Source organism: Rhinopithecus roxellana, chromosome 3 (assembly GCF_007565055.1).
Source record: "Rhinopithecus roxellana isolate Shanxi Qingling chromosome 3, ASM756505v1, whole genome shotgun sequence".
Lineage (NCBI taxonomy): Eukaryota > Metazoa > Chordata > Mammalia > Primates > Cercopithecidae > Rhinopithecus > Rhinopithecus roxellana.
In genome coordinates this window covers 149123990-149141277 of record NC_044551.1, presented here as the reverse complement: position 1 = coordinate 149141277, position 17288 = coordinate 149123990, and the positions used below count along the sequence as shown (strand labels likewise).

Sequence of the window (17288 nt, the reverse complement as noted above, 5' to 3'; positions counted from 1 at the left end):
TTTTGTAATTAAACAATAACTTTTAAGCTTGAAAGTCTATTATATAGAGTACTAAGCTCACTTAGCATCTAAAATATAAAGTCAATACCAACTTAATACCTTACAGTCTATGACTCATGAATGCAAGGTAGGCTATTTTAAGTACCAGACAGTAAAATTAGAACAAAAAGAGAAATCATACTTTGTCTTTGGTCAGCATCTCCATCTGGGTACGTGTTGTTGTATGATGGTTTAACTGCTCCATCTCCTGGTCAAGTTTACGCAGGGTCCTGTCTAAGTCTGCTTTTTCATTTTGAAGACTTATTACTTCCATTTTTAAAGTTTCTACATTGCTGTTTTTCTCAGCCTTGCTTAACTCACGTTCCTAGTCAATAATTCATACAAATGCAAAAGTGTTAGATACTTTGTGCCAGAATTAAAATAATGATAAGGTGTATTAGAAATTAACTACTCCTCACAATGTTCCAAATAATATTGTTTGTATCCAACAAGAGAAAAAAACAAGGCACTATATATGTTTTAAGGTAAATCTTATTAAAGTGACCATACTATGTTATAATGGTAGAGAATTAGTAAATAAACCTAGAAGGGTCAAACAGGAAAGAAAAGTGAGAATTAGTGTAAAATTAGGAGACATGTGTCTAAGTATACAGATTAGTGGGTCCTCAGTCAACAATTAAGTATTTATTAAGTCCCCATGTAATTCACTATATTGCCTGGTATGTAGAAACTATAAAAATAGTGTGACGTGGTCCCTGACCAGTATCTCCCCACCCCAACAAGACAACACTGTGAAAAAGTGCTAAATTGACAAAAATGTATGCTACAATGGTAAGTTACGAAGCAAAAATAAATGTTTACTTAAATTATCAAGATGGGCTTTAAGAAGTTTGCCATGCTTTAGAATGCTTACTTTGGTGATGGAGATGTGAAGAAAGAGGACAGACTAGAAGCAAGAAAGAAACTTTGGAAATACCTGAAAAGACTGGCTAAGAAAGTTGTTACCACAGAAAAAGTAGTAATACAGCAAAAATCATCTAGAATTACAATGTGTGTGACCTACAGGAAAAATACTTGTTTTTTAAAAACTTTGGTAAGTGCTCTTTTTTTTTTTGAGATGGAGACTCACTCTGTCACCCAGGCTGGAGTGTAGTGGCATGATCTTGGCTCACTGCAACCTCCACTTCCCAGGTTCAAGCAATTCTCTTGTCCCAGCCTCCCAAGTAGCGGGGGACTACAGGTGCGTGTCACCACGCCCAGCTGATTTTTGTATTTTTAGTAGAGATGGGGTTTTGCCATGTTGACCAGCCTGGTCTTGAACTCCTGACCTCAGATGATCTGCCTGCCTTGGCCTCCCAAAGTGCTGGGATTACAGGTGTGAGCCACCGCACTCAGCCTGGTAAGTGTTCTTAACCAAGGTGCTCATAAGAATCACCCAGTTTTGTTGTGTTTTTGAATGTACATTTCTATGCCCCATTCTCAGAGATTTTGATTTGGAAGGTCTGAAGCTTTAAGGTCTGAGTACAGTATCTTTAAAAAGCTCCCTATGTGATTCTAATTTTCAACCTACCAGATTGTACAAGCAAAGACTCAGAAGATCAAGATACTCAGATGAATTCATTTTACATGAGAATAAGACAAAGTTGATGTTTTTATTAAAATGCCATAATCTTAGGATTAAAAATAAACAAAATATTTCTAAAAGTCTTATATCTTAAAATTATTAGATTATTCAAACAATATCTTACAGCTTTTATGAGCTCCTGGTCCAGTTCAAGAATCCTATCTGAAGATCCTTCCAACTGCTGTAATTCATACTTCACGTTTTTCAGCTCATTCTGCTTTTTATTTAGGATTTCTGATTTTAACTCAATTATTCTTCCCAGTCCAGTTTTCTTATCTCTTATCTCATCTATCTGTTTTTGTTTCAGAGTCTCTTTTTCTGCAAAGTCATTCTAAATGCGTACGTAAAGAATAAGCATTAATAATTTACCAAACAATTTAAGAAACAGTTTTTTAATTGCAAAAGGAATATATGTACACTGAAGAAAATACAAAAAAGTACAGTCATGTGTTGTTCAGCAGGGATATATTCTGAGAAATGCATCATTAGGCAATTTTATCATTGTGTGAACGTCAGAATGTATTTATATAAGCCTACATGGTATATAGCTTACTACACACATAGACTATATGGTATAGCCTATTGTTTCTAGGCTACAAACTTACACGGCATATATCTGTACTGAATACTTCGGCAATTGTAATATGATGATAAGTATTTATGTATCTAAACGTATCTAAACACAGAAAACATACAGTAAAATACAGTAATATGATTTTATGGGACTACTGTCAAATATGTGGTCCATCACTGACCAAAACATGTGGTTCAAGACTTTATTTTAAAAACTATTAAAACCATTACCCCGAGATAATCATTAACCATGAGCAAATGTTTGCTCTGCAATTAGCTTTAAAAAATTTTTTACTTAAAACCAAATACAAAATGTAGGTTTACATTTTCTTCATATTTTTATCCTTATACACTTTAGAACATTTGCTTCAATAAAAGTTTCTCTGCCTTGTAGCAGATTTTATGCTAACACTAATAGAAAAATATGCCAAAATAGAGTCCAGCCAAAAATTAAAACAATTCAAGTAGAGAATGACGTAAACAAAACAACAAACACTATATTTCAAAATACTTGCCATCAGTTGGTTGGCAGTTTTTGCTTCCCCTTCTTGTCTCTCTTTCACAAGTTTGTGAAAATTTTTAATCTGTCTTTCACTGAATGGTCCACGCTCAAAGCCATCCAATTCTAGCTGTGTTGCCAAAGACTGAATTAATGAATCTCTAGCCCGGATATGTTCTTGATGGCGATCTGCTTGTAGCTGTAGACGACCTTTAAAAAAAAAAAAAACCTCATAATTTTTATTTTTAAACTGGTGCTTAAAAAGTTGAGATAGTTGTAGATTCACGAGTTATAAAAAATAATGCAGTGTGTTCTCTTGTACATTTTGCCCAGTTTCCCCAATGATAACACTTTGCAGAACTGCAGTATAACAACCAGAATACTGACATTGATATAATTCATCAATCTTATTCAAAAGTCCCCAGTTTTATTTGTACCCCTGTGCGTGTGTATGTGTGCTTATTAAGTTCCATATAATTTTATCACCTGAGTAGGTTCATATATCCACTATGGCAGTCAAGATACTGAACAGTTCCAACACTACCAGAACCCTCTTTTTGTTCTAATCATAACCATACCTATCGCCCTCCTGTCCCTTCTCTTACCTAGTGTCCCTGGCAACTACTAATTTCTCCACCATTTCTAAAATTTTGACATTACAAAAATGTTATATAAATGGAAACATACTGTGTATAGCCTTTTAAGATTGGCTTTTCACTCAGCATAAGTCCTTGGAGATTCTTAATTCATACAGAAAATGTGTAATATCATAGTAGGAAAAACAACCAAATAAACATTTTGTCCTACCCTGTTCAACAAGCAGTTCTGACTTTTCTTGATTGAGAAGCCTAGATTCTTTATTTAATTTTTCCAGTTCACGATGACAGTCTACCAATTTCCTTTCTTTCTCCCTTACTGTTCTCTGGTGATTGTGATATAAGTCATTTAGTTGCTCATCAGTCCCTTGAAAAACCTGTGTAACACCAAAATAAAAAGCTTTAATGTACAAACATAAGAAAATATGATCACTTTGAGGTGCCAAATAGAAACCAAACTTTATTCAATATCCTTCATTTTAACATACACATAGAAGTAACAAGATCTGTATTTTTTTCCAATGTGGATGGCAAAATGGATTCAAATAAAGTTCATTACAATAATCCTAAAATTTTGAAGCAGAACAAAATTCTACCACCACAAACCTTTTCCATTTTCTCTTCGAGTTCACTATTATCTTTCTCCATTTGCTTCTTTCGGCTATCCAAGGCTTTAATTTCATTGTCAAGTTTCATTATTTTAGAGAGATTATGTTCAATTTCTTTTAGACGATTCTGAAAATAAAGAAACACCACATAAATAAAACTCACTATAGCTTACATGGCTGATAGATGAAGACAAGATAATCCAGGTCCAGGCATTTAGTAAAAGTGATCTAATTTAATGCTAACAATAATACTGTAGAGCGGGCCTAGAGAAACTGAAGTTCAGAGACATTAAGTAACTTGGCCCAAGTCCTTATAGCTAGTAGAGAGAAGTAGGAATTCAATTCCACTTCTAACTCCGAACACCATGCCCTGTCCTCAACCTCCCACAAAAGTCATTCATTCGTTGGGCAGTTAGAGTTACAATACATAAAGCAGCACATTTTAAGAACTTAATCCTTAAAAGGCTAATTATTTAATGTATTTTTCTTTTTAAGTCAGGACTACTGAGAGGGCTAGAAATTCATGGTGAGTTACCAATGCATTCTGAGCCTGTAGGCAAATTTACATGAAGAGTATACTTTAATCCAAAGCTTGCTCAACCACAGAGGACTCTGAGCAAGTAAAGTACAACAAACGAGCTCAGTGGCCTGCTCCGAGGCTCGCTTCCAGAGACAGCTGGCTGCCTCAGCTCCTAGGAATGAATACTGGCATCTGGTTCGGGGCATTCTCTTATTGGATGATGCTGGGGATATTCTTTTAGTATTTGCCTCTATGATTCCAAAACTGACCAACTCTTCTTCTAAGAAATTTTTAGAACCTACTTTTATTATTATTATTTTAAATGCAGAGACAAGGTCTTGCTATGTGGCCCTGGCTGGGGTGGCTATTCACAGGTGCAATAACAGTGCAATACAATACAATACAATACAATACAAAATGGGCTCAAGTGTTCCTCCCACCTCAGCCTCCAAGTAACTGGGACCAAAAGTATGCACCACCATGCCCAGCAGGACCTAATTTTAAACTAACATATTAAGTTACTGGAATGCTTAGGTAGCAATTGCAAACTTTCATAATTGTACCAAAATGCATCCTTAACTTTAACATAATTTATTAAAATTAAACTAATAGCATACCTTGTGATTTGCATATGAATGCAAACGGCCTAAAAACAGAAACTTTGTTTACTTTGTTCCCTAATGTATCCCCAGAACATGCAATAGGTGTTCAATGTTAGCTAAATGAAAGAGAGATTTGAAAAAAATAATTTTACCAAGAACAACAGTCACAGGTATCACTGATTGAATGTCTGCTATGTTCCAGGCATTGTACTAGGTGCTGCTATAAATTCTCTCTAATCCTCACAAAAGCATATACTAAGCAGGAGACTAAAAGGACTTAACTGATTTGTACAAAAATGTATCATAAACTATAAAACATTGAAGAATATTTTTGTGGCACTGGGTCAAAGACTTCCCCTAAATATGAAACAAAAAGCATAAACCGTAAGTGAAAACAGTTGATAAACTGTACCTCATCAAAATTTAAAACTCCTGTCCTCTGAAAAGCAGTTAAGAAATATCTGCAAAACCAATATCTGATAAAGGGCTGGTATCCAGCTCACACCTGTGATCTCAGCACTTTGGGAGACTGAGGCAGGCTGATCGCTTGAGCCCAGAAGTTTGAGACCAGTCTGGGTAACCTAGTGAGATCTTGCCTCTACAAAAAATTAAAAAACATTAGCTGGATGTGGTGGTGTGTGCCTGTAGTCCCAGCTACTCAGGAGGCTGAGGTGGAAGGATCACTTGAGCCTGGGAGTCAGAGGTTGCAGTGAGCCAAGATCACACCACTGCACTCTGGCCTGGGTGAGAGAGAGAGACCTTGTCTCAAAAAAAAAAAACAAAAACAAAAACAAAAACAAAAAACAAACAAACAAAAAAACTCTCACAGTTCAATAATAAAATGACCAATAAATAAATAAAATTGAAAAATAGGCAAAAGATTTTTGCATTTTACTAACAAAGATATTCAGATGGCAAATAAATACATGAAAAGATGCTCAAAATCAATAATCAATTGACTAACTGATCAACTAGGAAAACACAAATTAAAAAATATAAAGAAATACAACCTCACAATGAGATACTACCACACACCTACTATTATGGCTAAAATGAAAAAGATTGACAGTACTAAGTGTGGATGAGAATGCAGAGCAATTACATTCTCATAAATTATTGGTAAATTGTTGGTAGGACTACAAAGTGGTACCAGATGGTACAGCTGAAGTATACGTTAAACATATACTTACCATACAACCTAGCAACCCCATTCCTAAAGTTATCCAAAGACCTGTATACAAAAGTTTATAGTTTTATCTGTAACAGCCCAAAGCCGAAAACAACTTAATGTCCATCAGCCATGGAATAGATGAGGAAAAAAATTATAATATATGCATACAATGGAAGGAATGCTCCTCAGCAATAAAAAGGAATGAATTGCTGGGGCGCAGTGGCTCACGCCTGTAATCCTAGGACTTTGGGAGGCTGAGGTGGGCGGATCACCTGAGGTTGGGAGTTCGAGACCAGCCTGACCAACATAGAGAAACCCTGTCTCTACTAAAAACACACACAAAAAATTAGCTGGGTGTGGTGGCGCATGCCTGTAATCCCAGCTACTTGGGAGGCTGAGGTAGGTGAATTGCCTGAACCTGGGAGGCGGAGGTTGTGGTGAGCCAAGATCACACCATTGCACTCCAGCCTGGGCAACAAGAGTGAAACTCCATCTCAAAAAAAGAATGAATTACTCACACATGCAGCAACATAGATAAATCCCAGACACAAAAGTCTGCATACTCTATGATTCTATATATGTGCCACTCTTTGGAAAAGGCAAAACTATAATGACAGGAAACAAATTAGTGGCTATTACGGATGGGAGCAGGGGGAGAGGACTGACTGCAAGGACTTTGAGAGAACTTTTTGGGAAGACTGAAATATTCTACATCTTCATTGTAGTGCTGGTTATGCTACTGTATACATATGTCTTAACTCATAGAATTTATACTCTAAAAAGTGTGGGTTTTACCATATATATATAATACCTTAATAAACTTGACTTAAAAAGAAAAAGCAAGTATAAACTTAGGAATCAAAGGACTCAAATCCTACCTTTAACCCTTATTTCCACCATCAACACCTGTGCCTCAGTTTTCTTGCCAATACAACCTCACAGAGTTACTATGGGGTTTACATCATACATTGTAAAGCACTTGGATTAGTGTTAGGCGGTAAACAATGAATGAGACCATTTGCACTACTTGTGAAAAAACTTCTGTACTCAGAAAATACCTTTTGAGTAGAGTCTGACAAAGATAACTGGATGGATACTTAAGAGCAATGAATATTAACAGCTCCGTTATGATAATCTACAAAGTGCTCAGTTTCTTTCCATCAGTGTTTTCACCGCCTCTTGGTAGCACAAACATTATGACAATCATCTGGGCTTGGATCTTTCATGACATCTCTACCTGCTTCATTCCTTAAATCCAGCCAGTCACCAGATCCCCTGAATTCCTTCTTTGACATCTGTGTTTTGGTTCTAATCTCAGAGCACAAAACATAGGTTCTATCCCCAGAGTACACACCTAGTAAAAGGAGCTAGGACAAGCAGGCAGAGAACAACAATGAAAACAGCCAAGTGTTTAAAGCTTAGTGCCAGTGTGAAATGAGTTTTAAAAAATAGAGCAGCTGGGCTATCAAGTATAGAAAGACCATGAACTTGTGTATGGAAAAAATAAAAATTAGAAACGTATTCCTCTAGCAATTCCCATTTAAGGCAAGAAAGGAAAACAGATCTAAGTAGGGCAAAAAAAGAGGGCAGGATATGGTGGGATGGTAATAAAGTAGTTTATAAGAGAGTGCGAGTTCCTGAAGATGAAGGGAATCAGTGAAAATGGGAAAGGATGCATTCTAGTGCATGGTTGAAAGGAAGTAGTCTTTTCTGGGAAGGTGATTTGACCCAAACTTTAATTGGGTTCTATGAAGGGAAGAATCTTCACATGTCAGAGCTAAAAAAGGACTCTGGAAGTCATCTACTTAATAAACATTTACTGAACCACCTGCTACGTGCTAGGCACTAGGCTAGGCTCTGAGGAAACAGAGAAGAATATTAAACCCTTGGAGAATTACTCACAATTAAACACAAAGAAGCACATAAATACTTCAACCTCTGCTACGGCCTTGGTTAGAATCTTGGCACCACTCACTAAATCCTAGGTATTATCATTTAGCCCTACCTTGACATCATTTCCAATATAAATGCTTCATTTCAACAATATGGATTTCCTTGACAGTGTTCAAAGACGGCTTGGATTTTACTGTCTCTATGTCTCCAATGACCTACTCATTTATGATCAAAAAGGTCATGGCCAAATTTAGTCCTATGAAATCCTCTCTGGCTACCTCAGACAGAAATTCTCTTTCTTTATCCTCAGAGCTCCTACAGGTCTTGTTTTTTTTCTGCTTTACCGTTACACGTGCTTGTCATCTCTCCAACCAAGATGCTCCTCAAGAAAATAAAATGTGGAGTGGGGCAAAGGGGAAAGAAGAAAAAAAAAAGGAAATCTTTTCCAATATCTTGGTAATTACCACGGTGCTCACACAGAGTTATCAGGACAACTCATCCTAAAATATAACATACTCTTCCACTCTTCTGTCTATTGAACTAAGTCTGAAATCCATTAGCTTTCTATAATCTGACCCCGATTCATATTGATCATTTACTCTTTTTATATTGATTTACTTAACCCAGACTTTTCCTCTCACAATTCTGTTCTGATTAAGCTTGTATAGGTAAATATACACATACATACAAGTGAATGTTTATATACCCATATGTATAGTATATATGCAGTTAAAAAAAGCTATAGGTAGAATATACTCTGGAATGTCAGAGATGAGGAATGGAAGACTATCTTTTACTTTTCACCTAATATCCTTTTATAACTTTTTCACTGGGGGCACATATTACTTTTAAAAGAAAAGTCAAAATAAACACGAACATTTCCAGGCACAGTGGCTCATGCCTGTAATCCCAGCACTTTGGGAGGCCGAGGCAGGCAGATCACTTGAGGTCGGGAGTTCGAGACAAGCCTGACCAAAAATGGAGAAACCCTGTCTCTACTAAAAATACAAAAAGTTAGCTGGGCATGGTGGCGCATGCCTGTAATCCCAGCTACCCTGGAGGCTGAGGCAGGAGAATTGCTTGAACCCAGGAGGCGGAGGTTGCAGTGAGCCGAGATCGCACCACTGTACTCCAGCCTGGGCAACAAGAGCAAAAGTCCATCTCAAAAAAAAAAAAAAGATAAATAAATAAATACAAACATACATACATAAAATGTCTTCTAGTTTGCTGACTTGATTTCTTCCCATTCTTCAAGACCCACCTCAGCCCTACCTCCTCCCAGAAGCCCTTGCAATATATTTCTATGCATGGCCATCATTAAAAATGTATATATTTTCTACTTCACGATTCAAAGATCTATACTGGTATTTACAAGTGAGTTTTTAAAAATCAAATCAAGCCGGGCGCAGTGGCTCAAGCCTGTAATCCCAGCACTTTGGGAGGCCGAGACGGGCGGATCACAAGGTCAGGAGATCGAGACCATCCTGGCGAACACAGTGAAACCCCGTCTCTACTAAAAATACAAAAAACTAGCCGGGTGACGAGGCGGGCGCCTGTAGTCCCAGCTACTTGGGAGGCTGAGGCAGGAGAATGGCGGGAACCCGGGAGGCGGAGCTTGCAGTGAGCTGAGATCCGGCCACTGCACTCCAGCCTGGGCGACAGAGCAAGACTCCGCCTCAAAAAAAAAAAAATCAAATCAATACCTTCTTAAATGATTTAAAAAAATCTACTGTCTAAAATGTAGAAAATAGCCATTTTAAAGAATGCTCTTACTTAGACTAGGAATACCTTAAGGACAGGGGGGTGCTGTTGTAGTCCTCTTTGCACCCAAGCACAGTATACCTTGACACAAAGAAGATACCCAATAAATGCTTATTAAATGAATGAATGGAATTTCCTGTAGGCCTTTCTTATAAATCACGGGGTTTAGATAGGTATACTCATTTGCAAATATATCAACATGTTATGGATCAATTCCAAATTCTGTACAATTTTTGAATGATTCAAAAACATTCTGCAAATTTTAAAAATTCTCTAGAAAGATCTGTCAATTTAAAAATATCTTAATACAGAACTGTAGGGCTAGGTAATGATAATTGCTATTTAACACCTAGTGATCTACACTACTCGTTTAGTGTGATGCTACAAATTTGTTTTCTTTCAAATCCAAGCTCTTTGAGCAATTTAAAGACTAATATAGACCTAAAACATTAGCTCACTGATAATTTGAGAAATACACAAGCCATTCAGTTTCATATACAAATAAGGGGAGAATGTTACCATAGTAAAAAAAAAAAAAAAAAAAAAAAAAAAAAAGACTACCTCTTTAGTATACAAGAAATTAACTACTGTATATCACTATGACTTTAGTTAATAACAATATATAATTGCTAAGAGAGTAGATTTTAAGTGTTCTCATCATTAAAAAAATTGAATTTAATGCATGTTAATAGCTTGATTTAGCCATTCCACAATGTATACTTATATCAAAACATCATGCTGTATGCCACAAAGATATACAATTTTTGTCAACTAAAAATAAAATCAAGTTACCTTCAATGGATCAAGTTCATTCTCATAGGATTTGACAATTTCCTTTGAAGATGTTAACTGGGCTTCCTTACTTGTAATCTGATCACGAATCTCACAAGCTTTTTCCTTATATTGCTTCAGATATTTTAGTTCCATTTGATATTCTTTTACTTTCTGACCTTGTGTCTGACGTACCTGCCGAAGTGTTTCCAAGGCTTTAATGTATCTTTGAAGACACGAAACAAAAATCAAATTTCTGGCAAAGTAAATTATGGTATATATTCATACAGTGGGATATTATGCTGTCCCTAAGGTTACAGTTACAATGAGTGTCTAATAACTTGGAAAATGCCTATGACATGGTAAGTGAAAAAAATTACATTTATACTGTCAATCAGGTATATAAATATATGCACAGAAAGACAAGTGAAAGAAAATATGCCCAGTGGTTGCTGCTGGGTGAGAGGTAGTAACTGACGACCTTTCTGCTTTTTAAATTCTTTCTGTTAAAAAGAAGCATCCAAATTGCAAACACGGTTCAATAACTTAATGGACTACAAAGTCTATTTAAGGGTTACAAACCTTGTTGCTGAAAAAATCTCATCAAACTTTTGCTTCAAAGCCTTTCCTTCACTTAAAGGCCAATTAGAATCTTCTTGATGACAGAAAATGACGTTATTTAGCACAGCCTTGGAAACCCCAAGAGAACTGATCATTTCTCGGTCAATTTCCGCACACTTAGAGCTTAGACTGACCTTTTCACCATGCCTACAGAAAATGAAAATCAAGAACATATGTAAAATAACCTTCAGTGTATCTACTCTATTGCTTAATCAGTTCATACTGTAATTCTAAAAAAAAAAAAGGCCCTTCACCTATCCTGTTAGAAATGGCTTCATCATGCTAAAAAGTGTAACTCTGAAACTATTTAGCACTTCACAGATGAAAAGATACGTAAAACAAAGTAGTTCAGGAAAGGAAGCCAGAATTTATTTTTTACATATAACAGACTGCTTTGGTGAGCAGAGGCAGTATTTGTCTTTACTGTTTTTCATACATTTCATTTTGTATTTTGAAAATATTACACTGGGCCAGGCACAGTGGCTCATGTCTATAACTCGAGCAATTGGGGAGGCCAAGGTGGGCGGACGACCTGAGGTCAGGAGTTCAAGACCAGCCAGACTAATACAGTGAAACCTTGTCTCTATTAAAAATACAAAAAAATTAGCCAGGTGTGGTGGTGGGCACCAGCTCCTCAGGAGGCTGAGGTAAGAGAATCACTTGAACCTGGGGGAGGTGGAGGTTGCAGTGAGCTGACATTACACCATTGCACTCCAGCCTGGGAAACAAGAGTGAAACTCTGTCTCACAAAAAAAAAAAAAAAAAAAAATTACACTGAATATATTAAGAATGCTTTGTAGAGGGCTAGAATGCACACAGATAGATCAACAGGTTATCACATTAGGTCATGGAAAGACAATGGTAGCTCGGACTAGGACTAGAATGGTTGTTGTCGAGATGGAAACAGATTCAAAAGACATTTAGATTCAATTTAGGTCTTAGTAATAGACTGAATATGGAAGGCAAGGACAGTATCAAGACTTAGGTTCTTGGTTTTTGTCACTGGATGGATAGAGGTGTCATTCACCAAGCTGAGGTATACCATAAGACCAAGTTGTTGGAGGTTTTTTAAGAGGGGAGGTCAAAGAGAAAGGACTGAGTTTGGTTTTGGGAACGTTGAATCTAAGTTGTCTCTGAAACAACTGGTAAAAAATCAGAGATGGGGCCGGGTGTGGTGGCTCACGCCTGTAATCCCAGCACTTTGGGAGTCCGAGGCTGGTGGATCACGTGGTCAAGAGATCAAGACCATTGTGGCTAACATGGTGAAACCCTGCCTCTAATAAAAGTACAAAAATTAGCTGGGTGTGGTGGCACACACCTGTAGTCCCAGCTACTCGGGAGGCTGAGGCACGAGAATTGCTTGAACCCGGGAGGCGGAGGTGGCAGTGAGCTGAGATTTCACCACTGCACTTCAGCCTGGGTGACAGAGCGAGACTCCATCTCAAAAAAAAAAAAAAAAATTCAGAGATGGGTAAATAGGTCTGGGTAAATGGGTCTGGAAACAGAGGTCTGGTTTGGAGATATAAATCTGTGAGTCATCTATGAACACAGAGTAGTTCGAACAATGGATAAGAATGTGATTACTTAGGAAGAAAATACAGAGCAAAAAAAAGGAGAAGATATAGGACTGAGCCTAATGAGACTTCCAACCTTTATTGATGAGGTAAATGAAGTAGTATGTGGCTGTGATAGAGAGAACAGTATTGTATCATGGAGGTCTAGAAAAAGAAATTTTCAAATAAGAAGTAATAAACTAGTGTTTACTCAGCTATGGTACATGGAACAATGGTTCTCCAAGATGTCCACATTTTAATTCCTTCAATTTGTGAATGTTACATTGCACAGCAAAAGAGAATTAAGATTACAGATGGGGCCGGGCGCGGTGGCTCAAGCCTGTAATCCCAGCACTTTGGGAGGCCGAGGCGGGCGGATCAAGAGGTCAGGAGATCGAGACCATCCTGGCTAACACGGTGAAACCCCGTCTCTACTAAAAAAATACAAAAAACTAGCCGGGCGGGGTGGCGGGCGCCTGTAGTCCCAGCTACTCGGGAGGCTGAGGCAGGAGAATGGCGTAAACCCGGGAGGCGGAGTTTGCAGTGAGCTAAGATCTGGCCACTGCACTCCAGCCTGGGTGACAGAGCGAGACTCCTTCTCAAAAAAAAAAAAAAAAAAAAAAAAAGATTACAGATGGAATTAGGGTGTTAATCATTTGACCTTAAAATAGATTATCCTGGATTATTTGGATGGGGCAAATGTAATCATATGGGTTCTTTAATGTGAGAGAGGAAGGCAGAAGAAGAGAGAAGAGGTCACAGTGATTTGATACAAGAAGAACTATGCCCACTATTGCTTGCTTTGAAGACAGAGTAAGAGGGCATGAGCTAGAAAATATGGGTGGCCTCTAAAAGATGGAAAGAACAAGGAAACATATTCTCCCTCAGAGCCTCCAGAAAGGAACGTAACCTGCTAAAATTTTGATTTTAGCCCAGTGAGACCTAATTCAGACTACTAAACTACATAAGTGTAAGATAATAAATTTGTATTGTTTATGCCACTAAGTTTGTGGTTTGTTATAGCAGTCATAGAAGATTAATACATGAACTCTTACTACATATGAAGCATCTTATATGCATTAGCTCAACCTTGACAACATCTTTCTAAGGTACGTACAGTGATAATGAATGCCTGTTTTACAAATGAAATAAACAGACGCTCACTCTTAGGTCTACTTTGTACAGCAGTAGCATTACCCTAATTAAAAACAGAGTTATTAGTAACTTTAGTCAGAGGTGTTTCAAAGGATGAATGTGACTACAATTAGAGTGAAGAGGAAGTGAAGAAATGGAGACAGTATCAACAACTCTTCTGAGAAGACTGGCTATAAAGGGGAAGAAAGAGACAGGTAGTAATTGGAGTGGAATGAAATCCCAGGGTATAAGAGATACTTGAGTGTGTTAAAATGGCAATGATGAGAACCTGCTTGAGAAGCCAGTATAGTGCCTCTAGTACACAGTAGATGTGCATTATTGGTTAAATAAAGGAATTACTTAATTAGTTAAAAGGGAGGAGAAGTAGCTGAACAGTCAAGTAATTTGCTCAACAAAGTCAGAGACTCGAATCTAAGGCAGTCTAATCCCCAAATCCATACCCATTAGAAAATGATACCTGCCTCTAACAGAATGATAATGGTTGAAAGGAACAATTTATCATTCTTTCCTACTTGTTTGCTTCTCATCTCAACCATTCCTAAGCACGACACTAGAATTTTTTACTCATTCAACCTGTATTTGAGTGATAATGCGTTTTCCAATTTTAGTATATGTGCTGCCGAAGCGAGCACGATAATGCGTTTTCAATTCAGCAACTGTTCAGAAATTACTCAAGAGAATGGAACATAACCCTAAGTCTTTAATGGGACCATTCTATTTAATTGACAAATAGTATACACAAAAAATCAAATGTTGATAGTGGAGGAAGGTGTGTTTGTGTGTAGGGGTAGGGAGAAAATGGAAGCTCAGTACTTTCTGCCCAATTTTGCTATAAGCCCAAAACTGCTCTAAAAAAACAAGTCTAAAGTCTATTGAAAAAAATTTAATATGCTCCCCTTAACTTAAAGTAGTAGTAAACAACTATCAACTTACAAACCTGAAAATAAACAGAAATTCAAATATCACATAAACACCTACTTTGTTCTAGTAATGACTCCTTCCAAAGTTTTAAATTCTGTCTTTTTGCTTTTCTGAGTACACACCATAGATCTTTGTACAGCTATAAGTTCTCCATTGACATCACGAAATTGCAGACGAATCTGGGCTCTCACGTCTGTTTCTTGAGCAACCTTTGAAGGAAAACAGAGAAAAAACTTATGTTACTTTAATAAGCATCAGTGTTGGTTCTGAGAGAACAGGCATAAGCAATCTTACCCAGAATGAGGGAACAAAAAGAAAAACATCCAAAAGGAGTGACATTTTTACATGCTATCCAAAATATAGAATACTGTTTAATTAATTTATAAAAATGATACATTATCTACCTCCTTTATTCAGCATCATTAGGAGATAAGGTATGCAGATTTTTCAAATAAATGCATTTTATCTCTGTAAGCATCAAAAATATTTTTTATCACTAAAAAATCACAAATTTATAGAAAGGTAGAATGATTCGGTTTGGCTTTGTCTCCACCCAAATCTCATCTTGAATTTCCATATGTTGCAGGAAGGATCTGGTGGAAGGTAACTGAATCACGGGGACAGGTCTTTCCCATGCTGTTCTTGTGACAGTGAGTAAGTCTCACAAGACCCGATGGTTTTATAAGAAGGAGTTTCCCTGCACAAGCTCTCTTTGCCTGCTGCTGTCCATGTAAGATGTGACTTCCGCCTCCTTGCCTTCCACCATGATTGTGTGGCCTCCCAAGCCACATGAAACTGTAAGTCCATTAAACCTCTTTATTTTGTCAATTGTCCAGTCTCAGGCATATCTTTATTAGCACTGTGAAAATGGACTCATACAGTAAATTGGTACCAGGAGTGGAGAGCTGCTGAAAAGTTACCCAAAAATGTGGAAGCAACCTTGGAACAGGCAGAGGATGGAACAGTTTGGAGGGCTCAGAAGACAGGAAAATGTGGGAAAGTTTGGAACTCCCTAGAGACTTGTTGAATGGCTTTGACCAAAATGCTGATGAGGATATGGACATTGAAATCCAGGCTGAGGTGGTCTCAGATGAAGATGAGGAACTTGTTGGGAACTGGAGCAAAGGTGACTTTTGTTATGCTTTAGCAAAGAAACTGGCAGCATTTTGCCCCTGCCCTAGAAATGTGTGGAACTTGGAACCAGAGAGATGATTTAGGGTATCTGGTGAAAGAAATCTCTAAGCAGTAAAGCATTCAAGAGGTGACTTGGGTGCTGTTAAAGGGATTCAGTATTAAAAGGGAAACAGCATAAAAGTTTGGAAAGTTTGCAGCCTGATAATGCGATTAAAAAAAAAAAAATTTTCTGAGGAGAAATTCAAGCCAGCAGCAGAAATTTGCACAAGTAACGAGGAAACAAATGTTAATTACCAACACAATAAGGAAAATGTCTCCAGGGGCATGTCAGAGACCTTTGCAACAGCGCCGCCCTTCACAGGCCCGGAAGTTTAGGAGGAAAAAATAGTTTTGTAGGTCAGGCCCAGGGTTCCTCTGCTGTGTGCAGTCTAGGGACTTGGTGCCCTGTGTCCCAGCCATGACCAAAAGAAGCCAAAGTACAGCTTGGGCTGTTGCTTCAAAGGGTGGAAGCCCCAAGCCTTGGCAGCTTCCATGTGGTGTTGAGCCTGCAGGTGTACAGAAGTCAAGAATTGAGGTTTGGGAACCTCCACCTAGATTTCAGAGGATGTATGGAAACACCTGGATGCCCAGGCAGAAATTTGCAGCAGGGGCGGGGCCCTCATGGAAAACCTCTGCTAGGGCAGCATGGAAGGGAAATGTGGGGTTGGAGCCCCCCCAGAGTTCCTATGGAGGGGACTGCCTAGTGGAGCTATGAGAAGACAGCCACTGTCCTCCAGACTGGTAGATCCCCCAGAATAATAGATCCACTGACAGCTTGCACTGTGCACCTGGAAAAGCCGCAGACACTCAACACCAGCCTGTGAAAACAGCCAGGAAGGAGGCTATACTCTGCAAAGCCACAGGAGCGGAGCTGCCCAAGGCCGTGGGAGCCCACCTCTTACATCAGAGTGACCTGGATGTGAGACATGGAGTCAAAGGAGATCATTTTGGAGCTTTAAGATATGCCTGCCCCACTGAATTTCAGACTTGCATGGGGCCTGTAGCCCCTTTGTTTTGGCCAATTTCTCCCATTTGGAATGGCTGTATTTACCCAATGCCTGTACCCCCATTGTATCTAAGAAGTAACTAACTTGCTTTTGAGTTTACAGACTCATAGGCAGAAGGGATGTGCTTTGTCTTGGATAAGACTCTGGACTGTGGACTTCTGAGTTAATGCTGAAATAAGACTTTGGGTGACCGTTGGGAAGGCATGATTGGTTTTGAAATGCGAAGACATGAGTTTGGGA

The 17288-nt window shown here is 38.1% G+C and overlaps 1 protein-coding gene across 3 annotated transcripts in view; it reads right to left on the bottom strand.

The window, feature by feature from the left end:
* RAD50 (RAD50 double strand break repair protein) overlaps positions 1-17288 on the bottom strand; it is an 89576-nt gene that overhangs the window by 52658 nt on the left and 19630 nt on the right. The window contains exons 3-10 of one of the 3 annotated variants that reach the window (XM_010359992.2): positions 14926-15077; positions 11201-11386; positions 10640-10844; positions 3899-4027; positions 3504-3669; positions 2713-2906; positions 1749-1955; positions 182-364 (exon numbers count right to left, since the gene is read on the bottom strand). In XM_010359992.2, the coding sequence (XP_010358294.1) occupies positions 182-364; positions 1749-1955; positions 2713-2906; positions 3504-3669; positions 3899-4027; positions 10640-10844; positions 11201-11386; positions 14926-15077 (1422 nt within the window). Of the gene's footprint in view, positions 1-181; positions 365-1748; positions 1956-2712; positions 2907-3503; positions 3670-3898; positions 4028-10639; positions 10845-11200; positions 11387-14925; positions 15078-17288 lie in introns of those variants that run through there. The other 2 variants (XM_030927223.1, XM_010359993.2) reach the window with 2 other exon arrangements.